Consider the following 27,650-nt stretch of genomic DNA (forward strand, 5'->3'; position numbering starts at 1 on the left):
ACACAATGCTCCATAGATCATCTCTTTAGTTCCCTCAACCGGCACCGGTGTCAGAGTTCCTGCGTTTACATAATGTTTCCTTCTCACTCCAGTCCACTCCTGACAAGGGAGTAATTGGCAGGATATTCATAGAACATTTCTGGATTTATGTGAAGGGATCATTTTAAAGCAAGCAAATCACAAGACCTCACTGGTTTGTTAATCTACATTTGCAGTTTGCAGAGTGATGTGTTATTGCAGTCATAATAACACGCCCAGATTTGCCATCCGTATCATGAGAGACTCGCCTCCCACAGAAAACATACAGTATATTATTCTCACATTGTATTGTTGATGGAGGAATGGGTAATCTAAACAGAAGCTCTGGCTCATTGTGCCTCTGGAGATGGCAAGGTCTGTGAGTCTATTGATCGGTCCACCACTTTGAGATGAAAATATCTCACAAATTGTCCGATGGATATACATTTTATACAGATTTTGTACATTTATACATTCATTACCTCTAGAGGATGAAGATCTGCAGACTGCTGGAAAGGAAAAGTTTTCATTTAGTGAATCATCTCAACATATACTAAATGGATTGGCACAAAAGTATGTTCACACGATGTATCCACATGAGTTTGACTTTTGTGGTTTTATGTCACGACGTCTGCCTCATTTGTTTAATGGACCCTATGGACTTGCCATTTTCCATCAATCCACCAGATGCCCTCACAATTTTCCACCTGTCCCAGTCACCTGACTCTGTCATTCACCTGCTCACCTGTTTCCACTTTCCCTCATCAGCCGGTCAGTATATATACCAGCCCACTTCCATGTATTCCTTTCCAGATTGTCTGTTGCGCTTCCATTTTAGTGTTCCAGCTTAATATTCAGCTTGCCTGACCTTCAGATTTCTGCCTTGCCAACTGACTGTTTTTTGGAAGAGTTTGCCTGGTTTAGATTTTTGCTTTTTTTTTTATCACAAGTAAATGTACACTGTTACCTATCCTGCTTCTCTGAGTCGGCCACCTGGGTTAAACCTTTTTTTTTTTTTTTTTTTTTTGACTGAACCATGACTGCTGAACAAGTTGGTGATAACCAATCATGTTTACAAGGTTAGCCACAAAACAAAAAAATGAAAACAATACTAAAATGTACTGTAATTAGCTGTACTATACTACTATGCTTATTGTATAAGCGCTACAAATGGATGCCTGTCTATTTAAAATATTTACTAGATTAATCTTGGTAGTTTGACTTCAAACATGTTTAACTTTTTTTCTTTGTGTTCCTTTTCAGGAGTCTATGTGCTGTCACGTCCTTTGAGACTGTTTACTACAGAAATTGCGGTAAGTGTAATTAACTTCAGCTAAGGTATATCATGAAGAGCTTCCTAAAATTTCCTTAAAACATCACTTTTGCCATTGATGTGTATTGGTCTTTCAATTTCAGATATTCACTATTGCTTTTATTATAACCATAATGTTCATACTGGATATCTACAATATCAATTGTATATGAAATAATCCCATTTCAGATATCTACTATCCAATTAATTTCAAACATCCAAAATGAAAACCCATTCCAGATACCCATAATGTCATTTTGTATAACCAAAATACATTATGACATCATAAAGGTAAAATGTCAGTGTGGAGATCAACAGTTGGCGTTATAAGTAAAGATGCAATTTCATATATACGATTAAAATTATGACTAGAAACAATGCAGTTGCTGATATCCACAGATGTATTGTGGATCTCTGTTCTGGGTATCCAAAAATGTAGTAATATGCCAAAATGGCTCACTTCAGTTATGACTTGTCACAATTGGACTGCAGATTGCTGATATTGGAGTTTTTCCCAATAAAAAATAAATTGCTGATATCCAGAATGCTCATTCGAGATATCAAAAATGCAATTGTGGATACCTGGAATTGAAGGCTCAATACACATGAATGGCTTTTTGTAGCCTATAATTACAATAATGCATTTTCAAATGGCTGCCAGAATCCACCTCAGGCCAATAACACACATTATGATCATTGATAAACTGCAAGTCATAGCACATCATGGGCATGACTTGGCCCGAAACTCAGTCCTAATAGTTTCATCTACTGGCTGCACTCATGAGATATCTAGATCACGATAGTCATTTTTAATATTCTATGGCAGATATCCAGAAATGTCATTCTTGATATCAATATATTCAATTGTGGGTATCTGGATTTAAAATTTACATGACTATTTTTTTTTTTAAATTTTGGTTATCTGCGCATGTGCATTATTTGTGCATGTGCTTCATTTGTTGTTTGTTTACATCTCGGTAGAAGCAGCATGAAATTGATGGTGTGAAGGTGTTTGCTCACAATATGTTTAGTCTCGTATCATGTCAGTTTTATCTCATATCAAGTTTAATTGCTTGCATAGAGGGAGTGTTTTTGGTGGTCCAGTATGAAGTGCTGCCCGTAAAACAAATTGCATAGATCTTTGTCAGCATCTCCTCTAACATTTCACAAGCACTCAGCTGCAGCCATGTCTCAGAGGAGAAGGAAAGTGGCATTAGTGGTTTCTTCTCCAAAATCAAACCATTTACCAACTTCTATCTTCCTATCGGCAAACCAACCGTGATTTTATTTTTTAATTTTTTAATCTGTTTCTGCCCCATACAGTACACTCACACAAATCAGCACCACACAGGCGTATTTCAGGAGACAACTTCATTCAAATTTTTAACAATTGCCATATTGAAAAGTAATCAGTTTCATGAATTTTTTTGTCATTTAAAATCTTATTTGGTTTTTCAGTTTTCTTCAGAAACACAAAAATCTTGTTGAATGTAAGTTATTTTGGTAAAAATGGCTAGTAAATATGTGTTTATGATCTATATTGTCATGTTGGAAACCTTGCCACCGCCACTAGAATGTAAAATAGGTAGGTTTGAACCAATTCACATGAGTCTCTAAAAATGAACCCCTTGCTGTGTCTGGTAGGGTGGTAGAGGTTAATTACTTATTAATCCAAGAGCTGTGGGTAATAACATTCAATTTCCTTTTGGCTTCCTCTCAGTTTCACAGACAAATGAAAGAGCTCACCCCAATATATTTCAATTAATGAGTTCACTATAAGCTATGCTGGTATGCCAGGATGTCTCTACACCAATTTAATATACTATATTGCTTGTTAATTGCTTATTCTGATTTATTTAGTTATGCAACAAATATTTATTCACATTTTGGAAATAAACGCCAAAATGTATATGAACACAAAAAACGACAATTAGGTGTTTTATCAGGATGAAAGCAGTGAAGTTGTTGTAAAAGTGAGAAGCATAGCCTTTTAAATGAGTTGTATTTAACATTCTGAACATTGAAATAGCAGCAAACAACTCTTTTCTATGTGAAGATTAAGTGTAGTAATGTTTACCTGAGCATGGAATGATGTCGCTCTCTCTGAGTGTGTTATGTTGTTACCTGAGCTTCTCTTGCTTTGTTGATGCAGCCGGGCCAGCCGACATTTGAACAGTCCAGTCCTGAAACAAACAGTATATTTCAGTAATGTTGAATTTGTCATATTTTGGCCTTTCTCTCATCATGAATCCAACTTGGGTGTTTCTAAAAGTCCATATTGTCTTTGAGCAAAGCGTGAGAAAGAGGAGGGGGGACCATCTGCCGAGTTAAGAACAGACACCAAAGGCCTCCTGTTCCTTCATCTCACTTATACAATGAGTCCAAGACCTCATTTACATCCAGCAGAGACATGCATCTGATAACATCAATCTCAGTCCAAATGGTGCGAATAACCTTGTACAAAGATGAATAAATAACACATTTTAATGATCATCCGAAGCTCTGAGTTTGGAAAGGTATCAAAAAGCTTCCGCTGACATCCCATGAGAGGCCTCGGTTGGTCAAGCGCCAAAACAAAACTGATGCACTACAAATAGTTTAGAGCTCAAATTTAGAAGAATTGAATGGCTGACAGTGATCACTGTTGAGTCAAAACCTTGTTTCTCAGTGAGTTTTCTGCAGCACAGTCTTGTTTTGATTACTGTTATGCATTTATCTTTATAAATGAAAGGTTATCACAAGCTCAACACTTACAGAAATTATGATAAGAATGGCATTACATTAATAATGTCATCTATCATCAGATGCTAGTTCCCATAATTTCACATTGAAAGCGCGGGTTGATTAACTTTATACTGATGGAGAAAGCATACATTTAAATTAATGAATATCTGGGTGTGATTAACAACCAACCAATCAGAAGAAAGAACATTGTTCTACCAGTAATCCATTGCTGATAACTATGATCAAAGAAACAAAGGAGCCCATTAAATGGCACACAGCGGAGCAGGCAGAGGAAGGGGGAGCTGTTATTTTGCACAGCTATAATCAAAGCCATAGTGATCAACAGACCTGCTGAGTTATAAACTGACATCTTAACACTGACAGCAGACGTCGACTTCTCACACTATAAGTAGTCTTTACAGAGAAGCAGAACAGAAGGAAAGTGTGTGTGTGTGGGGGGGGGATAATACTTATTGGCATGTTCATGTGCTCTCTCTTTAATGACTGTGTTTTTGTGAAGCCTTATCACAAAAACAAAGAGGCTTCAAATAGTTCTGAAAACCAAGGGAGAAGCAGGAACCAGCTTCATTGATTAAATGAACCCTGACTAATTGGGTTTTCGTTTATTCTAAGCCGTTTGACAAACAGGCCACATTCAGCGTTCAATCTAAAGGGAATGGTTATCCTCACCGCTGACCTCGGTATAATTCAAAATCAAATTGAGGTGAATATTTGCAGGACAGACTAGATAGCCTTGCATTTAATCTATAACATGTTACTGAAATAACGTGATAGCACCCATATATACTGAAATTGTCATCACCAAAGACTGATTCTGCAAAGATAATATCCATATTATTGTCAAATGGGAATTTGCAAAAGCAATATTTTTCCCCTTCGTCACATACTCTGTACATGCATCACATACCTTTTTTATATGCCACATACAATCTCAAACTCATAGTTTTATTCTGTCACATAGCAACAAAGTGGTATCCATAGAAACTGAATTAACCTTTAAAACGAAGGAAATTTACATCTTCACTGAAAACAATTCTTTAAATAGTAATGGATAATTCTGCAAAGTCTTGTGTTAACCTTTGCACTTTGGCAATTTGAGGAGCTGGCCTCTTGATGTTCTGTTTAAATTAGATGACCATCCTATGAATAGGAATTAAACTCGGGTCTCTTCTTGTAAAGTGATTCTGTGACACATTACCATATAAGAGTTGAGATCATTCGTTACCTTGGAAACAGCAGTTGATTTAATAATCTAACCACAGGGTTGCTAACCTGGAGCTTTTGGGCATGAGGACCAGGTTGCTAAAACAACACTAACATTTGTGATATGGCAAACTTGTTTGCAAGCCTCTGCTTACAATATTTACACATCCAGCAGTTACAGAGCAACAGTAGCATTCATTTGACCTGTGTGTCTGGCCACCTGACGGATGTGCATTCAGTATTTACCCGATCTGTTTTTGGTCTCCACCAATTCCTGAGAGAAATATTTCTGTTGAAACATTCAATTATTAAATGAATATAAATCTCGCTAACTGCATGATGTTATTAAAAGTATTGTGACAATAAGTTATTGTAGGTTTAGTTTTATAGGTGTATAATGTTAAGTTCTGTACACCCCCTGTTTTTTTGTTTTTTTTCCCTTGTGTATTTTATCTATTTCTATCATTGTAACTGTTTTCTTTTTGCACCATTTTAAAGAAAAAATACAGAAAGAAATCTCAGGGACTTGAAATATTGACATTTAACTGAAATCACAATCTCTCCCAAAGTGCTTTTGTTGCCTAAACATTATCACAAACAGCAGTCAGGCTGACCTCGGACTCTGGTGTCCAAGTTCAGGGTTAGACTCCCCACCACCACAACAACCAGCCTGCGATTACATTTGTTACCACGACATAACTGCCAATATAATTCAATACAGTATAAACATAATTTCTAAACTAGGTTGCCTGCTTTACATTCCTGAGAATAAATTCACAATAATACATGCAGCTACACTCTGCACCTGACTGTCACTGGTTGCAATTATTCCTTCACACGCAGGCACAATAATCTCAAGAGCCTGAATAAATTAAACTCCTTTAACCCCGTGGTCTTAAGGTCTGATATTGAATTCTGCATACAGCTGTTTCTATCCTACTCCATTATATCCACCTCACCGCATCCTGGGTGTAAAAGGCTCTGCAATTGAGTAAAACCTCACCAATCAATCCATGATTTGCCTTCATTCAGACATTCAAAACTTCGAATGCTGCTCTTGACTGACAGATAATGTCAAGTGTCTTTGAACGGCTGGATCTTCAAAGGAACTTCTCAGCTATATTTATGGATGCACTCCTTCTGCTGCCTGACCTCTGTGCCAGAGTGACCTATCATGCCATTTCCAAGAGGATGTACAGTATGTGTTACTCATTTTCACAACTCCCCGAGTGATCCGATGACTCTGTTTGTACAGGAATGAGTCCTGCTGCTCGCTGCCGAGCCAAAGGTCGCTGCTCCCCGTCAGCAGGATGAGATCCTTAAGAGCTGGCTGCACAGTAGGAATCCTAATTTTCTTGCGGAAAGCAGTTTCTTCTGAAGGAAGCTATTTTTTTTTTTTTTTTTTTTTTTTTTTTTTTTTTTTTCTTCTTCCTGGAAACTAATGAGAGGCCATAGTTTGACAGGTGGATTGAGCTCCAAGATTCCTGAAGTTAACTGACATGATTTTTTCAATGCTTATATAATAGTATTAATGGTTAAATCAGGATTTGCATTTATCAGTGTATGTCCAGCTAAGATTAAAACAGTGTGTATATATAAGGTATTACATTTGTATCTGGTGATGGTTTCATACTTGAACTCTTGTGTGACCTGTGTTATATTTATGGCACCAAACGTCTCGGTCCAAAAATGGTCAAGGCACAGTAGAGAACATTAAATTACTGTAATCAAGTTAAAGGGAATTACTGTTATACAGTCGTTCAGACTGAAAGCAGGAGAAGAACCAGAAAAGAAGTAATGAAGAGAAAAGAGCTAGCATCCTACTGATTGTAAGTCGCTTTGGATAAAAGCATCTGCTAAATGACTGTAATGTAATGCATCCAGTGGGACAATGAAAGCCAGCAAAACTACGAATTTGTTCTTTGTTAATTCTGAGGAGAACTAATTTGTAAAATAATAAACACCTGAGTAAGCTGGAAAGTCTTGTATGAGCATGAAGTTGTTATGGAGATGTGGAAAATGGGTTGGTGGCAGCAGGAGTAGTTGAACATGAACTTAACAGAGCCAGTTCAAGTTAAAAAACAGGCAAGTGAAGAAATATTTAGCCCTCATTTTCAGTGGCAGCAGATGAAAAATGTACAGGGCTGTCCTGATTAACTAAGGATTAAGTGTAACTCCAGTGAGTTAGAAGATGTGCATATGAAGCTAGAAAAGTGGGACTGAGAGCAATTTCAGTTGTGATGTCTTAAAAACCTGCATCTTGCTCTATTGAAGGCATTCTAATTTAGGATCCACATACACTGGACCAAAACAAAATGAATAGGCTTAAATAAAGTTAAATGAATAGAGGCACACCTCGTCAAAATGTTTTTGATATTTTAAATTTAGGTGTTCTGAGCTGAGGGCTTTGATCGAGTACAAAAGAAAAGTTCACAGCATGTAACAGTTTTGCCAGTTGCAGTTTTGTAATTCAAAATGTTTCCTCATGATACAACCAAAATGTAATAATAATTCCTTGGGAGCTATTTTGACATAAACAACAGATCTGAAGCCTCAGTCTGTGTATCAGCCTGCTAATTGTATTGTGTGCTTTAACAGCAATCTAAGCACCAAGATTAACCTGCTAAGGGAATTAAGGATAAACTCATGCAGGTCAGGCTGAATTAAAAATTCTCTGGAGAGGAGGAAGGGAGGAAATAAGACATTTTGTCCTCGGCAAAAACAGAACAAATAAAACAAATCATTATTCTGCCGTCGCAGCATCTTCAACTCGACAAAACCGTATGCTAGGCCAAGACCTTGTGCTATTTTTGGTATCAAGCCAAGTGAACTCCTGACATCAACGTTTGATACAGCAGATATGTGGCTATCATATCACCGTGACAACTGTGGTTTCTTTTAAGTGAAACAGTGATATAATTGCATTCTGTCACCAACGGCTGTAGCGCTTGGTGCATTTATTATTATTCTCATGTCATGTCGGGCAAAGGGCTTTACCAGAATTATGGACATAAAACAAAGGAACAGATTTTAGTTTAATTGCAGTCTCTTTGTCATGCGAGAAAACATGGTACAACTTTTGCAAAGGTAGCTGTCGAGACGTGGGCATTTTCTGGTTAATTATTCCAATAAACCTGCAAGAGATGAAGGTGAGCCAAATCTGAATGGCTTGTTGAATCACATGTTTTCTCCAGGCAGCCTACAAAAACTGACTGGCTTGTCCTATTATACAGATTGCGGGATGATAGGCACTCCAGATATCCAAATGTATGCACAAAAGCAGTGAAGAATTGAATTATTCATGTTGTGTCCCATGAGAGGTCATGAGAGTTAATATTTAATATTTTTCATTTAAGCATATATAAAGATGTAAGTTCAGAGATCATTTCTCCATGTTGAGACTGGATTCTAAGGAGACTGTGTTAAAATGTACTAATATGAATTATCTGCTTAATTTGTGAATCTATAATCCACAAGGGTAACGGTACAACAAAGTCCACATTTAAAACTACCTTCCAGATCAACATATCAAAGCATTTTCTGATCTGACCCAGTCAGCAGGTTATCTGTGCCTTCAAAATTCAAAAAATATGATTTAACACAGCTATGATCTGAAAAATCAGATCAAATCCTCTCCGGACAGCCAAATGCTGGTCAAATGACATATTGTTGATAGAAAAGTCTAAATTAAAAATTATATCAAGAATTGGTTTAGAACAATAGGAAAAATGTGCTCAGTGAAGGAGGGAAATTTCCATCACACAATTGTAACTGTGAAGCACAAACACTCAGACTCCCTTATTCACAACCTGTAATTTCATCACCTTATAGTGGCAGTGGCAAACTTAAGACTGGATTTATAGCCTTTCAGATAAGGTATATTCAGAGGGTGGAAGGTAACAGGCCAGAACACAATTTAAGCTGTAGCAAGAGCAGGTTCTCTGCAGTTCAGTCTAAATGACAACATAACTCTCAACCTGCATTAAACACAACTTTTACCTCAGAGCGGGAGGCACATGGATGCTTTTAATCAGTGGACAGTTTCACAAGGTAAGGTGACATAGTATATTAGCATTTTTCTCTTGCAGGGTAACTTCGCCTTTGATTTATTTTGTCATGAGTGTGCGGTTAATATTTCAAAATCACGTTTCATTGAAAAAGGCAACAGAGAGTTTTTTTTTTTTGTTTTTTGTTTTTTTCCCCACTTAACTGGATATTCACCTTCTGATCTCTACAGCTTACCTGCCTTTGTAGCTTGAATTTGTGACAGAGAATGTCCTGATCCCTTCATTGATTTATTCTTTGAAGACTCAATCAAAGAGTCTCAGAAAGAGAGGAAACTGGTAAACTTCCTTTTTTCACATTAAGGGGTCTGTGTTGGTGAACAGACAAAGGTGTGCTGAGTCAGACTGTAAAAGTAAAAGCCAGGGTCACTGCTTCCAACGGTGGAAGATCTCCGTACTATGAGGGTAATCTTTTAAATTCTTTGCAAAAATGAATCTCTAGATATCCTCTTTCATGGTTGGTGTGCTCTTCTGTTCACACAGCAAGCAAACATGTTATGAAAGAGAGGGTAAAATTACACTCGGCAGAAGTTGAAATTTTGAAAGAATGGGCTTGGTGCTAATGCATCATTCATTCCGTCAAGATCCCAATTTTATATATATATATATATAATCAAGATTAATATATTGTCATGACCTTAGTACAAACTCTGTATATTTATGGAAGCAAAATAGAATTCTTCCCCAACATTGTATACAACAGACAAGACACCCTTTAAAGAAGACACTAAGGAAATGCCTAAAAAGGAGGTATATTGAAAAAGATAAGAGTAATCACAGATAACAAATATGTGAAATAAATGTACAAGCTAGTAAGACCTTGTGCAATTCTGCAATAGGAAAAAGTCAGTCCCAGGATAACAATCGTTAAGTGTACATTTCAATAGTGTTGGGTCCATAATCATTTATAAAATGGGATCTCCTCGGCAAGGAGCTAGCTATTATTATTTCAATTTCTCTACTATGTCTTTTAGTCATTTATAATGCATGTGGCCCTGAAATGACTTGAAATGCAAGCTTTAACTGCTGCAATGCACCATACCTTTCCTTTCAAATCTACACATTAACATTTTAATGACTCCATCAGAGACTGTATGTTGGACTGATTTTAGACTGGGAACATGATTCTTGCCTTCAATCTGCAATGTGATTCATCTCACTTCCCTTCTAGATGGAGATGTTCTCTGGTTCCCCAGTGTTCCATCCTAATCTTTCTATTAAAACATTAATACAATTTAAGGCACCAGTTGCTCTCTGAAAGAAGGCAGTTGTCATACTCTGTTTGTAGCTATACCTATGAAAACGAATGCCTATAATTTGTATATAACACACTTAATCATTTCATATGTAATCCAAATAACAGTAAGGGGACCAGATGACCAAAAAGTCTACATAGGGTAGAGTTGGGGTGGATGGGTGGGTTCGAAAAAACCCAAGACTTTCATCCAGGAGAACGCTGTTTGTGTTCCATGTGAAACCAGAACTAAACATTGATTTATTTGTCACGTAACTTCCGTACTTAAGTAACGCCACATTAGTAGTTATTTTTACCCAAACGTTACCAATAGTGTGCGAAATACCCGATGGCAATTGAGGGGTAACAACTGTCCAAATGTCTTTTTCCGTACTTGAGTAACTTCGGCTCAGACTTCTGATTTCCGAGGTAAATGGAATGCAGCATAACTGCTCTATGTAAGAACTTTACAGATTACAGATCTGTGCTTCTTTTAACACAAAGCTTTACTGATCAAGCTGATTTTAAACCCTGCACTTGAATCAGACTAACAGTGGCATTTCTAGCACCAACCTCTTCATCCAGTTTGACCTGGCTGCTTTCAATCTTTTCGAGCCCACTGTGTGTTCAGTCTTTATAACGATGCTTAATCAGACATTACTTCAAAAGGAAAATGTTCAAAAGGAGCACATATTTCAGGAACTATGCAAACTGGCTCACCCAACAGATGGACCATTTTACCTGCCAAAAAAATGGGTTTGAAATAGAATCCCTGGGCTACTACTGGAAGAAGGAATTTTTAGAGCGTCCAGGTGGACGATTTAACATTTCATGATGGGGTGAAAATGTGTCATCACACAAATGATCAAAGAGAAAATATTTTTTAAATATTTTCTTTTCCTGGATATCTTCTATTAGAAGGATTTAATTTGGACCTTGAACCAAATAAATTGAATGAGTCTTGCTTTTTTTTTTTTTCTCTTAAACGGATTGCACGGGCCCAAAAATGTATATCTTCGAACTCAACATACAATTCTTAGTGGTAGATGTATAGAGTGTATTTTTTTTATTTATTTATTTTTTACATGTGATTAGCATGAAGAGTGTGTTGTTTGAACCAACACTGTGGCCTGGCAGCTGTCAGATATAGGCTGAGGTCACAGCACATCCCACACGTTTCCACACTGTCATATATTGTGTTCCGACTCTTCCGCTCGGTGATAGCCGGTCTCGCTATACTGTGTACTCGTTCTTCTCTTATTTGATTCCAGCACATACTGAGGTTATCTTTATCTCCCACTCACACTCAAAGAAGTTACAATATTTACACTTGCAAATGCTAAATCAACTCTCTTGAGTTTGCAAGGTAAAGCTCAGATTATTACTGATCTCAGTCAAACAAATGCAGCTGCGCCTCTTCGGCACCTGAACCGCGTTAGATTTGGATTTTTACAGATGGTGCAAATCATGCAACGGTTTTTGAGCTATTTCATAAAATAGTGAAGCAAATAAGTACATTTACTCACCGTGCAAAATTTTACCTACGTAACATAATTCATCTCAAGTCATATATAATTCATGTAATCATGAGCAAGGATGTTCAGGACTGCCTCTAAGGAAGTCAGGTGATGTACGACATTGGGGTGGATGGACGGGTCCAACAAAAAACTGTCTTTTACCCAAGAGACCATTTTTGTGTCCAGTGTGAAACCAATAGTCAACGTTGACTTGTTTTAACTTACATTTGTTAGCTTACTAGGGGGTGGAGCCGAAACCGTATTCGGCAAAGCATAAATATTTTTACGGATATTTATTTGGTACATAAAGCTTGAAAATGATATGTTTTCCTGAAGAAAAAACAAAAACATGTCAAATAACTGGAGTTCCACTATTAGCAGTGGGTATTGCTTGCAAACCAACTTGTCTTTTGTTTTCCTGTTGGACCTGCTATATGTGAAGGAGAGTTTGTTTGTTTGTCTTATTTCACAGTTTATAAGTCGTTATGGTAGCTCAGATACCCAAATGTATATTCACGAGCACTAAGAAGGTATGTGGTTTATGCAAAGCCACTGTGTTTCTGATCCAATGTAATCATTGCTGCAGGTTGCACATTATACCTTGCTGCTGTTGTATCGACCTCTGTGTTGCTCCTGGCAGAGTATAACATACCTTTTCCTGCCACAACAGGTCTGCTAATGAGAAAATGAGATGATCAATCTCATTTTTCCCTCCTACGCTCATTCAGTTTCTTAATTCATCAGAGCCAGGTTAGGGCATGCTGTATAACATTCTGAGAACCCCAAGCAGCAATTCCTGGAATATGTTTCCATTTGGTCAAAACGTAAGTTAAAACAAGGGGATAACAAGGCCTTTGTCTAACTTTTGCTGTTGATTACTTTTTTTTATTTTAAATGAATGTCATCAGGGCTGCTGCACTACCAGCATCAACTACGCAGTGAGCAAGCCCTGCTAATAACAAAGAAGCCATTTCAGCTTCTCTGATGACAATGGCTGGGAACAAAAGCTTTTGAACCCATGCAATTATGTGAGTGAGAGAGCTTGTTTGTCCATGTTTGCATGGAAATAAAGAACTTGTCCATTTATATTGAACGAATACCTCCCACAAATTCTTCACCTCGTTCTCTCTTCATGTTGAAACAGAGGACAAACATGGATGGCTTTAATTAGTCTTGATTGTCTCATAATCTCTTAAAATGTCAGTGGGTTAACACAGAGAGATTTGGACATGTTTAAATGATTAGCACGCTTTGTTAATGAGAACCACAAGCTTTTAAAAAAAAAAAAGTCATTCTAGAAACGGGGGAGCTCTGTATTTATTATTGGTTCCAAGTATTTCCATCAAACCCAAAGGATGAATCTTTTAGATCAATAAAAGCTGACATCACTCAGAGTGCTGAGTGAAATAGGGACTCTGGTGCCACAGCCTCATCCTGCCTCAGAAGACCGCAGTGGCCAAGCAAATTCACAAAGACCTAAGCAGCCACTCTCAAGACTTCACTGAAAAACTAAATTGGTTCCTCTCGCTAAGCAGCATAAACACTTGCAAAAACAATTAGGATTAACTTCTTTGGAAAATCGATAATAAGTAAAGATGTCTGACTGAACAGTAGCACAATGTCATGTGCTGTTAATGCACCACTGCCGGGAAATTAAAGTTGAAATACAGCTGATGGAGAAACTTGGCTGCCACAGAATCTGACCACAACATAAACCCTTTTTACACAACTATGAACCAGTCTGACTCATTAAAAAATGACATTAAACACACTTTATCCTGTAAGCTTTATAGTGCAAGTCTGGGTAATATCCGATTAAGGCCTTGATAACTTAACATTGCAAGTTAAGTTGGCTAGTTTTGTATCTTGTCTGTGGTTCACAGGATCTATGTCTGTGGTTCACAGACATGGGGCCTTGCACTCAAAACCATCTGTTGTCCAGGAGTTGGTGGTTACCAAGTTCCTTTAGAATAATGCACAAGGAAAACAGCAGTGACCCAATTATTTAGCCTGGTGGCACACCATACATACTAATTAGTGGACCAAAAATAAAGCCACATTAATAAGAGTTTGGACATGTTTTTTTTTTTTCCTAAATTAAGAATCGGATAACTTTAAAAATGTTTGATCAGAAAGGGTTCAGTTTGTTAACCATTTATCAAGTAGAGGAGCATGACGAGTCATGTCCACCAAAACTGAGCCACATCTGCTTTCTTCATTCGTAAGCTTGAGTCAAGTATCTTTAACACCGTCAGGAAGTCACAGGAATTACTTTTCATCTCCGAGGTTTTGGAGGTAAAAGCTGTCTTGAAAATGGTATTTGATTATTAAGCCGCACAAATTCTCCACATTCCGGAGGCTCAGAAGATTTTTTCTTTCGAAACAGTTGGACAAAGTGGAAAGACCACAATACACCACCTGCAAAAAATGTCAGTGGAAAAAAAATAGTCATAGAGAGGGCTACATCAATCCTCAGAACAAAATGTGTTAAAATTGTATCAGTAGCCTAATTAGCAATCAACAAATCAACAGGCAAACACATGTAGGTGCAATCACTGCTGGGGCTGACTTGGTGAAACAACTTCACAAAACATTCAGTGCTTGATTCTTCTTTTCATTTTTGGAAGATTTTCTATTCCAGGTAGTACTTAAATCTGACTGAAACGCAGCATGCCTGAATCCTAATGTACTGTGATTAATAGTTTTGAATTGCAAATACAGCAAAGGTGGACTTGTTACTGATGTGATTTCAGAATAAATTTAGACACCTTGTTTGTGCCATGCAGTCTAAGTAAGCCTCAGTTAACACCCATTAACTGGCCCACTCAAGTGTTAAGCCAAAATTAGCATATATCAAGACTTGGTCATGAACAACAAGCCATCTTTGATCTAAAATTAAAAAATGCACAATCTTGCCACCAAAAGCTGTAACATGAAAGTGAGCACATATTTTTAGACTCGTAAGCAGGCCAGCTCTGTTGATGACAATGTTGGTCTGGTTCTGGTCGGTCCACCACTTTAAAACATTTTTTTAATTTGTCCAGACTGAAATAGACACACAGGTTATCAAGACCATCTCCCTGGTTTTCATTGCTAAAAGTGGTTAGAAACAATTAGTGTTTAAAAAAAATCAATTGAGTCCTTAGGTTTGACATTCACACATGTTGTAAATGGTAAATGGACTTGTACTGGTATAGCGCTTTTCTAGTCCTACGAACACGCAAAGCGCTTTTACACTACATGTCGTCATTCACCCATTCATACCCAATCATACACTGATGGGAGGGTCTACAATGCAAGGTGCCACTTGCCAGTCAGGACCAGTTAGTAATTACAAAGAATGGAAAATCCCACCTTTCCCATTCTTTGTAATTTAACTTTTCATTACAGCATTTGTTATCGCTCATATGAAGGATGTCTGGAATATAGTGGTGCTTCTTAGTTTTGATATCATTGGACATGATCATATATCTGGTTTGCTACGGTGGCCTGGCTATGTGCTGTCTAAGCTCGGTCAAAACAAAATCAACATGCGGCCTGGTGGATGCAACAGTGCGTGCAGATAATAATAATTTAACTTGGTTTATTTTGACAAAAAGACAACATTTCTCAAATTGCTCAATAAAATCAGCACTTTAGAATCTCCTTCGGGATGGTCTTTTTGATGATTTTGTTCTGCAACGGATGTGTTGTTCACATTCTTGGTCGGTTTCATTATCTTTAGTTGCCTTTGGTCACCCAGCTAGAAAACAGCTCTGCTCTTGAGACATAATAGCTCACATGAATTACATGCTTCCTTTCCTTTACAATATATCTCTTTATGAAAACACACACTCAGTGCTTGGTTCACAGTCGTAAAATTATATATATATATATATATATATATATATATATATTTTAAACATTAGTCATACACAGCAGGCTGGGGAAGAGAATAAGAGCTGCACCAAAACAGTTATGCACATTAAGGGTTTTTAACCTCCCCATTATGGGTATTTACAGCACTGAAGTGGAAATAATACACTGAGATAGACTAGCCATGTGTGTTTACTCCTGCAGTTTCCATTCAGTTCTAGACAGGTAGATCAATAAAGGTAATATGGACCCAAACACACTATTCACGTAATGCTCAGTGGACAAAATGTGGACGTGCCGTGCATACTGAAAAGCAAATGCTTTGTTATGCAGGCATATGAAATTTATTTTATATTGTTTTCTCTTTTAAAATGCATCTCCTCAATCACTTTGGACAGTATGACCATTTCCTCCTTTTGATGTAAACACTACCGTCTGTCATATCATCTCTATAGATGATATGACAGACGTGATGTCTTGTCTATACAAGACATCACTTCTTTGGCCATTTGGAGAAAATGATATGAAGCAGAAACATAAAGGGAGCATTTGCTCTGGTGGCGCTAAAAAATCCCTGTATGAGCAATCTCCTCCTCCTTATCATCATACCTCATGATAGCATTTCCCACCACTTGTCTAAAATTGGACACCCTGGTGAGTCTGAGCCAGCCTACATCTGCCCTCTCCTCTTCTCCTCTCCTCCCTCCCTCCCTCCCCCTCAGTCCGTTAACCCACCGGACTTATATGAACCTTTTGTGAGAATTAAGAAACAAAAGACTGGGAATATTCTCATTTAAAGGGTGGATGGAATGCACGGCTCTCTAGATGGTGGTTGCCATGGATTTCTCTCAAAAGCTTTTGGTTTAATGGCACACCCACCTCTGATGTCAGCGCTAAAGCAAGGAGTTGAGCAAAAGAGGGAGAGGGAGAGACGAAGGCAAAAGAAAAGGAGGGAGTAAGGGAAAGAGGGATGGGAGGGCAGCCTGTTGCTCATGATCATCAAATAACCGCCTCGTACTCCACAAGCCTAGTGCCTGATGTGCATTGATGGAGCAGAGGTAAATGAGGAAGCAGCAGAACCTGAAAACAGATTTCATGTTTTCCCTCATGTGCATTCTTCTCATCGCCTTCAGCAAACTAACAGCAGCCGAGGAACTGATTCTGGAGCGCAGTGAGTATTTTCTTTTCTATTTCACAATTTGCATGTGGTCAAACTTGCCGTTGGTTTGCACTAAGACACACTTTTGTAGTTGTAGGTCACACTTTGAGAGCTTGTCACATGCAGCGTGGTGCTTGTTTTCACAGAGAGAAGTTGGTATTTTTGCAGCTGATTAGGGTTGATATTAAGATCATTGTTTGGATACTGTATTTAATTAGTGACGGTTTTTGTGGATGTTTTTTTTTTTTTTTTTTACTATTCAACTAAACAATTGTGAATTAAGCAGTGCACTCTTTTCTAAAACCAGTCAGTTTTTATTGTTAAATGCTTAAATAGAGAAGGATTGTTAAAAGATTCCACTTTCGATTAAAAGTGTCTTTATTTTATTTTGGATATTTTGACCTATCTGGAATATGTTTTTAACAGATGAGTGATTTGCATACTGGATACCCTGCACTACACCATGGTAACAAGGCTGCAGCATGCTATGATCAGTCAGTATTTATTGATATCTCACCAGAGACAAGGTTCACTGCTGTAGAGAGACACTTTCTCTGCCATGCTCTATATAAGTTTACAGAGGCTTTTGAAATTGCAACCACTTTAAAAAAACCAAAAGCCTCTAATTTCAATAGGAAAATTGATGCAAGAGAAACTTTTGAATCTGAGAGCCACTTCAAGTCGTCCAAACAGTGAATCGTGGCTGATGTTATGTTTCAGCGAGAGATCATTTTCAAAACGGCACATGGTCTCATTTGAAGAATGTGAGATTATACCCCATAATGTGATTATGAGTCCACTACATAAATGGCTCTCTTAGACTCTCAATCAGTGATATATGATACGTAATAGATCATCCTCTCTCCCTCCTACAGGTAATTGTGACCATAATGAGATGAACTAATTACTTTTTCCCCGTTCTAATAGCTAATAGTCTGATTCTCCCCCACAAAGACGGGGCCCCAAACTAATTATAGTCTGCTATTCCCAGGTGTCTATATGTGTAAGGTATCTGGGATACATGTCCTCAAGTTTCATTAGTGTGGATTGAAGAGTCACAGTCCCACCAGTAACACTATTTCCCAGGAGCACCAGTGGGTACACAAAGAGGTCTTCAGTCAAGGCTCAGACTCAATACAAGTTCGAGTGATGGATTTGCTTTGAAAGTGCAAGTAGAATACAGTTATTTTCTCTCCTCACAATCACATCTTTTTGCAAACAACATTGCAGGTATTGAATTAAGTCTGTGTTTTAATGAGATTGCTTCTTTCATATCCTCTCTAAACTGAGCAATGGACCTATTCCCACCAAAGTCCAAATGTCACTTGCTCTTTTTTTTTTTTTCCATATGGAATTGCCTGTCATATCCTGTGACAGGGAAGCTGTAATTTTCTGCAATCAACACCAAACATTTAAAGTGCTGCCCATCAAACAATAATCTTATTTCTTCATGTAGACTCCCTTTACATCCGTCGGCCCAGCCAGAAAGGAAAGCCCTGTGTGGTTGTTTGTTTGGTCCATTTAATCCATCCCATCAACTAAAGTACTTTTTCATTCAGTTTGATGGTGCTAAGAGTTTTCCGTCAGGTCTCTTTGACCGGTCACTGCTTGTACCTTCTGTCACCTCACTCACAGGGACCTGCAATGTGTCCCAGTGCAGAGATCCTTTGAAACACTCGATCTAGAGTGACAGACAGTCAGGTCTTCACGGGTATGAGTTCGTGCCTGCCTTCACATGCAGCTCCACCTTCATGAGCTGCCTGTGAAAAATAAATTGTTTACCTGACAGCAACTTGAAAAGGGCATCAAAAAGATAATAAAGCGTGAATTGGTTAATGCACACAAACACAATGCAGAGAACCTAACGTTATGCAATCCTTACATAATCGAGTTAGTTGAACACTCGCATATGGTGAGTGTCCAATCATCCAAAAGTATACAGTGATTGTGAGTATATAGGTGTAAAGTTGAGGTGATGAGATGTTTTGCAGGCTAATTAGATACTGTGTGTCACAGTCTGTTAGGGCTAACAGGACCGCTGAGGCATGATGTGGAGCAGTGATGCAGAAATGTGGGGATTTGGTGGGTCGGCTCTGACCTGGAATGGGGGATGAAGTGCTTTATGAGGACGGACAGACAGGGGACGGGCTGGGAAATAAACTGTAGACAGAAAATGACAGAGGTGTGATGCTTCTCATTTGCTCTTTATTACGGTGACATTTTACCCAAAGATGCTAATGAAAAAAAAATACTTGAAGCCATTTTAAAAGGTTAATGTTTTTTTCATCATTTAAAATATGATCATGAAGCTTTTAAAACAAACAAAAAAAAAAGATAGATGTATTTTCAAACGCATGTGTGGGTTGCGGATCGAATGGTTAACAAAACACAAAATAAATATTTTTATTGCTAACATAGCCCGTTATTGAAGTGCATTTTATCCACCGCATGCTTCTCGGCAACCTCAGAAACTGAGCAACACATTGTGGTGGACCACATTTCGAGTTAGGGAGACACATATTGCCCTGGAGCTATAGCTTCTTCCAGGGTTTTCAGCATGCATTAATACTGCCCACTAACAACACAAAACAGACATTTATGTTTACAACTATTCCTGCTGGAATTACTGTAAGGCAGGGGGCTCCTGGGTTAGAAATGCTTCTGGCATGCCTGACTGTTTCAGCCTTTAACCAATTCCCAGAGGGAGAGAGAGAGAAAGTTGGGTCTTGGTGGTTTCAAGTCCATTTCTGGAAAACCACCCTCTTATGGTCCATTAGAGAAAAGTGAGCTGTTAAGGAGATAGAAGTAGAATTGGCTGTGAATGGAAACAAAGGGAAATCGTTAAATCTTAATGGTCATTTAGCCTGAGAGAGGGAGCGCACAGGATGACATCTGTCATTTCTGAAACCTCTTGACAAAGAGCATTCTTTTACAAGGATACATTGTTACCATGCCAATAAGAATAGATACGGTTCTTGGGTTATGTGCAAGAAAATAAGACGGCACTCTGAACAGCTGTCACCGGAAGGCTAACAGCTGTTAAATATGTTTCCTTTAATTGCAAGTCTCTGAGCTTCAGATTTTCATCAGAATTACTGATCAGTCATTTAATTACCATGTGTTTGTGTTTCACAGACTGAGTCATTGAATTGCAAATCCTCGATTCAGAGACGGATTGGAAAAATCTGTCTAATTCTGACTCTCTGCAAATTGCACAGCCCTTCTACCAGAATGCAGATAGGCAGCCATAAATAGTAATCATTAATAACTGAGCAATTCATGTCTCTTTGCGGGATACATACTTTGCACCTGTTCATTTTAAATAGATTTTATAAATCACGAGCATCCATACTGAACAGGAATGTCGCACTCATTTCTCGGCAGAGACTTAGACTTCTAAAAGGCTTCAGAATTCTTGAAGATTTGCTCTCCATTGACCTTGAAGAGATCGTTATCATTATTATGCTCATTATAATCATCTCAATGAATATTGGCAGTAGTGAAGCTCTCCAAAGACTCTTGAGGAGGGCACTGTGGGTATTACATGCTCAACGCAGTCAGGCTCCAGAGACTCACAACCCAGTGACTCACCAGGCAATCTGGAGAACATGCCCTGTGGCTTAGCTGTGATAACGCTGGCACAGAGAGAGGCCAGACCTCAGCCGATCTGGAGGGGAGAACAGCCTTCGCTGTCTTTGCAGTGTTTCATCTCTCCTTCCGAGATAGACTTCGTCCCCCAGAGGAGACATCTGAGGCGCAACACAACGGAAAGGAGTTTAAAAAAATGCTCCTGTGACTGCGGAGAGGCAAAAGCACAGTCGATTTAAAGGGAGAAATCAAACAGCCTCAAGGGGTTAAGTGTGATTTGATCTAGTAGGAGAGTGGCAGAGGCCTGTGCACATCCACACTGGTGGTGCATTGTAGGCGTATCAATAACCTCTGCCGCATGGAGGGAGAATTTGTAGCAGCAAAAAGGAGGGATTTTACACTGTTTTGAGGAATTATTTTTCATTCTTCTGTGTTGGTTTTATTATGTGGCACTAGTGATGATTTGATAGAAAATAATATTACTCAAAAATATGGGAAACGTGCACACATTTAAGCCTCCATGATTTTTCTAAATGTTTTGCATTTTTTCTACATGTGAACTATTAAATAATGCCCAAAATGAAACACCATTAGGACGTAGTGTGGTTAATACAGCCAGGCAGAGTGTTGGAGCGTTTGCTCTAATTTCATGGGTGGGAGATGGTGCTGGCTATAATCAAGGACTCACAGAGGCTGACAGTGCAGGTGCCTAATAACCATTCAGTGACACATTCACATCCCCGTTTTTAGAAACGGAGGCCTCCTTCCTGACCCACAATTGGTGGTGCAGCAAAACCAGAGACACTGACATTTTAATTCCTGACTGGCTAACTTGCCTCCCCCTAAATTACTGTAATTGATTAAATTAGTTTGGACACAGGCCATGAGGTCCTCACTGCACTTGTGACATAAAGTAAACATCTTCTCTTCCCTTCTCCCTCCTATTTTTAGATACATTGTTCTTTGTCTCTCTCTCTGTTGATTTATCTCTCTGGTTTTGCTTGGAAAAACATCTCAATGGCGAGAAAAACTGTGGAATTATCGGTGTATTCAGAAGCTGCACATAGCAGTTACATCAGTAAATTATCTAACAGCAGCCAGTGTAACATCAGGCCATTATGTATAATTCCCAGGCTTCTGTGCGAAACAGATGTTCATGCACACAGTTGGGAGTTAAATTGCTATCCCTCGATGCCTAATGTGTCAGGATCAGTGATCATGTTTAATGACGCATAACTGACATATTCATACTGATAAGATAATGGCACAGACATGTTGCTTTTGCAATGCACTTTGTGAATGAAGGTTGTGGGTATGGAAGCTGAATTTAATTTTCAGTAATTTCACAGTTTGGGAAACACGCTTAATTGTTTTTCCTTCCAAGAGTGTCATGAGCCATTCAATACATCCCTCATGTTCATGCACTTATCATGAAGCCTGGTTCTCTCCACAGTTTTTTTTAGTTTTTTTTAAATCCATGTACCAGCAGCTCTAAAGCTCAATAATTAACATTTTCCATTTGGTTTGTTTAATTTGTACAAAAGCCGAAATCAAAGGATTACAGGGAGTTGCATGCTGCTCGTCTTGTCATTGCAGTGAGGTTGCCCTGCAGGCTAGCTGTTTCCCCCCTGCTTCCAGTCTTATTCATAAGCTAAACTGAGCTATCGACACGTGATTGCTGCTACGTAATTAGATGAGAGTAAGAGTGGTATCAGTCTTCACAGCAAAAATTCTGTGGCGACCTCTGATGTGGAAAAACGAAGCCAGTGCTAAAAGTTCCAAAAACTGAGGTTCCTCGAATGGCAACTTGAGTCTGGCTCCAAAAGCGAGTCAATCCCCATAGATCACCAATAAGTTAATATCCAACTTTATGGCAGAAATGTTTACAGACTGGTAGAAAAAATGGCTGATGTCATCGTTGCCATGCTGACTGCAGTTGAGAGACCATAAAATGCTTCCATTTGTAAGCTGTTTCGTCTTTGCAAAGATAGCGACGATTGAAGCCACCCACTTTGAGATTCACAATGGTACTTCAAAAATCAATGGGTGACGTCACGGAGACTACCTCCCTGTTTTATACAGTTTGTGGTATTTCAATGTGAGACCAATCTTTTCCACTGTTGTCCATACAAAACAGTCAATTGATCTAACTTGACTAACATTATAGAAAAACTAAACCGCAGTTCTAAACAGTTCCTTTTTTGAAAACCCTTTTGTACTACTGGAACACTGATGCATTTTCAGAGCTTTAATAAAGTTTGACCATGACAGGGATTTTCTGATGTTACCTGAAATTTGGGTTGACATTGTTTAACCATTGAAACAAGGTTGGTTAACCACTATAAAAAAAAACTGCACTGATTTACAATAAACAAACTAACTAAAGACAAGCATATGTGCCTTACCTGTTAAGATAAAGTTTTCACAATGCTTTAGTACTCATATTAATATGTGGCTTATGGGAGATTCCTTGTCTTATCTTAACAATATCAGAGGTCTGGTGGTGGAATATTTATAGCCTGCTTGAAATATAATATCTATGACTATGTCTTCATGTGGCATTTAGAAATTACATCTCAACAATCTAAGTGCCTCCTGCTGCAATAATAATGCATCGTGGTATTACTCATCCGTCTTACTCATCCGTCTTACTCATCCGTCTCTTCCACGTATGCATACGCATACATGGAATTTGACTCCGGTTACTTAGGCTCACTAATACACAGAAACAGATAAATAAACAAAGAAATCAAGGAGGTCCAAGAATAAAAAAGGATAAACATTAACTATTTCTTACACAGAAATATAAAAATGCAAAAGTGTATATATATATGAACATAAAAACAACGACAATGAAGCGACTCTTTACTGCTAATCACACAGTCCCTATGAGTCTAAGAAGCTTACTTTAAACTATTAAGGAAGCTATTTAATAAATCAAAGCCATAAACGGCCCTTTAATTAATTTGTAAGATACAATGCCCTTCTGTGTCAGACTAATCTGGTCGTTCTCTGTTTCCCCTCTGAAGGTGACAGTGTGATGGTGACCGGTTGAGCACAGGGATGTGACTGGACCAGTAAAGATGACCCTGATGGGTGATGGCTCCGACTACGACTACAGCGCTCTGAGCTGCGCCTCTGATTCCTCCTTCAACCCACCTCCCCTACAAGAAGAGGAGGCTCAAAAGGGGGCCTTCTACAAGAGGGCTCAGCGGGCCCCCGAGCTCAGCTCCCTCCATGACGACGCCCTACTGTCCGGCGCCCGTAAACTCCACGCCATCATCAATGTGGGTGGCCTGCGTTACCAGCTGCCCTGGACCACCTTAGAGGACTTCCCCCTGTCCCGTCTGGGCCAGCTGCACCTCTGCAGCAGCTTTGACGAGATCATGGGTATTTGTGACGACTATGACGTCACACACAATGAGTTCTTCTTCGACCGCAGCCCCAGTGCCTTCCGCACCATCCTGACCTTCCTGCGAGCGGGGAAGCTGCGGTCCCTCAGGGAGATGTGCGCCCTCTCCTTCAGGGAAGAGCTGCTCTACTGGGGGGTCCCTGAGGAGAGCCTGGAGTGGTGCTGTCGCCGGCGTCTGCTGCAGCGCGTGGAGGAGTTTGAAGCGATGGAGAGAGCGGAGGAGGAGGAGGAACTCCTGGAGGATCTGCTGGATTCAGACAGTGCACACAGGGAGAATGCAGCAGAGTCCAGACTCAATCGGTGCATGGGCAAGCTAAGAGACATGGTGGAGAGGCCTCACTCGGGCCTGCCGGGGAAGATCTTTGCCTGTTTGTCAGTGATGTTTGTCACCATCACTGCCGTCAACCTCTCCATCAGCACCATGCCTGCCATGAGGGAAGAGGAGGAGGCGGTGAGTAGTCTAATGACATTTAAGATACAGTACAAAACATGTTGTCAGAGTCAAGTGTTGTCATGTCATTGAGGAGAAGTAAAAGTGAAGACATGACCCAACACAACTTCTGTCTGTCTGTTGGGAATTTGTCATACCAAATAAAGACACACTAAAGTAAAGACAGCGAACATTTGAACCCAACACTGTGGTGAGATTGGCTTTGTCTGAGCTGTATTCAAACACATTTGTGAGGAAAATTGACATGTTATTCTGAAAAGCAGTTATTAGAAAATTCTAATGATGGCATGTCTCATCTGTCATGTCATTTAAAACAGCCTGATGCTTAGAAAGCAAGTGGTTTTGCCTTTGCCAAGACATCTCAATCTGCTTTCATATTTATGTTTGACTTCAATCAAAATCGTGATTAATACAGTCAAAGCTGTTGAGTCAAATTTAAAGGGAAATATTTGAGCCACACACATTATTTTCTTGCAGAGTAAAGTGCAAACAGGTTTTTAATGAATTTAGTAATCTCTTTTTTTTGTAGAAATGTCTACTTTGGATGGAAGTGGAGAGCAACTGCCACCACTTTGCTTTCCATTTTTAAAAATGTTCTAGTGGTTTTCAAATGTTCTACTTTTACTTCATGTATACACTCAGGAAATCAAGTACAGATAAGTGGGGGACTGTCAGTGGGTGAAGAAGGAAACCAAAAATCTCAACGGTTTACCTTTCATTTAATCATGTGGCTTCTGGGAGCTCCAATGCATTAAGCGATTTAAACTGGGGATTGGTTTAACATCATCTTTTGTACAGTCATTAAGCCAATCATCAGTCAATGTTCTGGGAAAGGTTACAGGGATAATGAAAACAAAATGAAAGAAATACAACAACTGAACTGATGAGGTTACAGTAATATATTCAACCTGACTTGCTTTGCATTTGCACCTGCTTTGCTCGGCTTTTTAATTAAAAGTGTCAGTAATCGCGTTCTAACAACTCCGCCGCATCTGATTTCTTGCAGCCAGACAACAATGTGTTGCATTAAAAGTGTTTAAGTGTTCCTCTCTCTCGGAGTGAGAACAGGTCTACTGGAGTTTTCAGGTGCTTATACGGGTCTACTCCAACCATCTCCTCCTCTGTGGGAGTGTGTTTCATAATGATGTTTTGCCCTGATATGGACCGCATTCAAAGGCTCTGTGCCATGTGCTTTGAAATGCTTTGAGCATTGTCAGCCAAGCACTGATTCAGCATCACCACTGTGTCACACAAAACAAAAAGCTTTCCAACAAAAGCTTAAAACATGCAATATAAAGGACAGTTTTTTAGGTAACAGTTGCTATGTTTTTATGGCACTTGTCATACATTAAATAATAACTGACATTGCTAAAAAATCTGTACAAATAAATGCATAAGATGCATTGTGCCATTGAGTTTTATCTATGGTGGGCAAATATCTTTCCTTTATTTATTTTGTTTGTTGTAGAAACATTTTTGCACATTGTGTGCAATACTGCAGCATCCCAGAGTGCTTAGCTCCTTGATTTCACATAGAAGTGGTTCCCTCTAGTGACTATAGCTACCACATGCACATGCTGATGATGACCATGCTAACTCAAGTGTCGTTTCCAGGGCAAGTGTTCCCAGATGTGCTACAACATCTTCATAGTGGAGACGGTGTGCGTGGCCTGGTTCTCCCTGGAGTTCACCCTGCGCTTCATTCAAGACCGCAGCAAGCTGGCCTTCCTCAGGCAGCCGCTGAACATGATAGACGTGGTGGCCATCCTGCCGTACTACATCACCCTGGTGGTGGACAGCACCTCCAAAGGAGAGAAGCGCCTGGGCTCCGGCAACAGCTACTTGGACAAAGTGGGCTTGGTGCTGCGGGTCCTGAGGGCCCTGCGTATCCTCTATGTGATGCGGCTGGCTCGCCATTCGCTGGGCCTGCAGACTCTTGGCCTGACAGCACGCCGCTGCACACGGGAGTTTGGACTGCTCCTCCTCTTCCTGTGCGTTGCCATAGCACTGTATTCCCCCTTGCTTTACTTGATTGAGAATGAGATGGCTGCCACACAGGAGTTCACCAGCATCCCTGCTACCTACTGGTGGGCCGTCATCACCATGACAACAGTGGGCTATGGGGACATGGTGCCAAGGAGCATCCCAGGACAGGTGGTGGCTCTGAGCAGCATCCTGAGCGGGATCCTCCTCATGGCCTTCCCCGTCACCTCCATCTTCCACACCTTCTCGCGGTCCTACGTGGAGCTGAAGCAGGAGCAGCAGAGGGTGCTGCAGAGGAGGACACACTTTCTGCTGCGGAGCCGCATGGCCGGCCTCGGCAGCAACCTCTCTTTAGAGAGTGACATGCTCTTCCCCATAGGGTCGACGAACAAAAGAGACCTGAACGACTGACACTGTCAGACAGGGAAGGACATAAAAACTGGGATTTGGACATAAAAAGAAGAGGAGGGCGGCTACAAAAAAAACTGGGGGTGTGAAGAGGAGAGAGAGAGGGGGACTGAAAAATAAAGTACAGGAGTGAGAGTTAGGAAATCTATTTAGAAGGGAGGAGAGAGAACTCTTTATAAACGAGATACAGTTTTCTTCCCAGAAATGCAGCCGTGCTGTGTAGCAGTGTACTTTAGGATCAACATAATGAACACGGGGGAAGAGGATGAGAAGAATATTATGAAAAAATATATATATTATTAAGTATTTAATTAATGTTTCCCTTCAAAAGATTTACAATTGGTTAATGATTTTAAAGGTTAATGAAACATTCTTACATGGTCACAGAATATCAAATAGAAGTCCAATTTACTGAAAAAAACACAGTAAACCAGAAAGAATCGAGCACAACATGATGAAATTCTGACATTTTAAGTGTGCATTTGACAAAAGAAATAACTTTAGAGCGTAGTGTACTTATGATTCTCATCTCTGATTTCTGCAGACATTTTAATGGATTTGTTGATGTCATGTGCTCCTAACCAGTGTGACGTCATGGAAGATGCTCTCTGCTTTTGTTAAGTCCCAAAAATGAAATACTAAAGTGTGACCCTCAGTCCATTGATTATTTCCTGATTGACCCCCCCCAGCACTGCGAGCAT

The 27,650-nt window shown here is 39.4% G+C and overlaps 1 protein-coding gene across 2 annotated transcripts; it reads left to right on the plus strand.

Annotated features, from left to right (window-relative positions):
* Positions 1 to 1,030: 1,030 nt before the first annotated feature.
* Positions 1,031 to 27,630, plus strand: kcng1 (potassium voltage-gated channel, subfamily G, member 1). Of its 2 annotated transcripts, XM_054609550.1 has the most exons (5): positions 1,031 to 1,097; positions 1,282 to 1,331; positions 17,082 to 17,119; positions 23,725 to 24,558; positions 26,173 to 27,630. In XM_054609550.1, the coding sequence occupies exons 4-5, from the start codon at positions 23,779 to 23,781 to the stop codon at positions 26,950 to 26,952; spliced, it is 1,560 nt and encodes a 519-aa protein (XP_054465525.1). In that variant the 5' UTR covers positions 1,031 to 1,097; positions 1,282 to 1,331; positions 17,082 to 17,119; positions 23,725 to 23,778; the 3' UTR covers positions 26,953 to 27,630. The 2 variants fall into 2 exon arrangements, with proteins under 2 accessions (XP_054465525.1, XP_054465526.1); XM_054609551.1 differs by lacking the exon at positions 17,082 to 17,119.
* The last annotated feature ends 20 nt before the right edge of the window (positions 27,631 to 27,650 follow it).

The sequence above is a fragment of the Anoplopoma fimbria genome, chromosome 12, assembly GCF_027596085.1.
Source record: "Anoplopoma fimbria isolate UVic2021 breed Golden Eagle Sablefish chromosome 12, Afim_UVic_2022, whole genome shotgun sequence".
In the NCBI taxonomy this organism is placed as follows: domain Eukaryota; kingdom Metazoa; phylum Chordata; class Actinopteri; order Perciformes; family Anoplopomatidae; genus Anoplopoma; species Anoplopoma fimbria.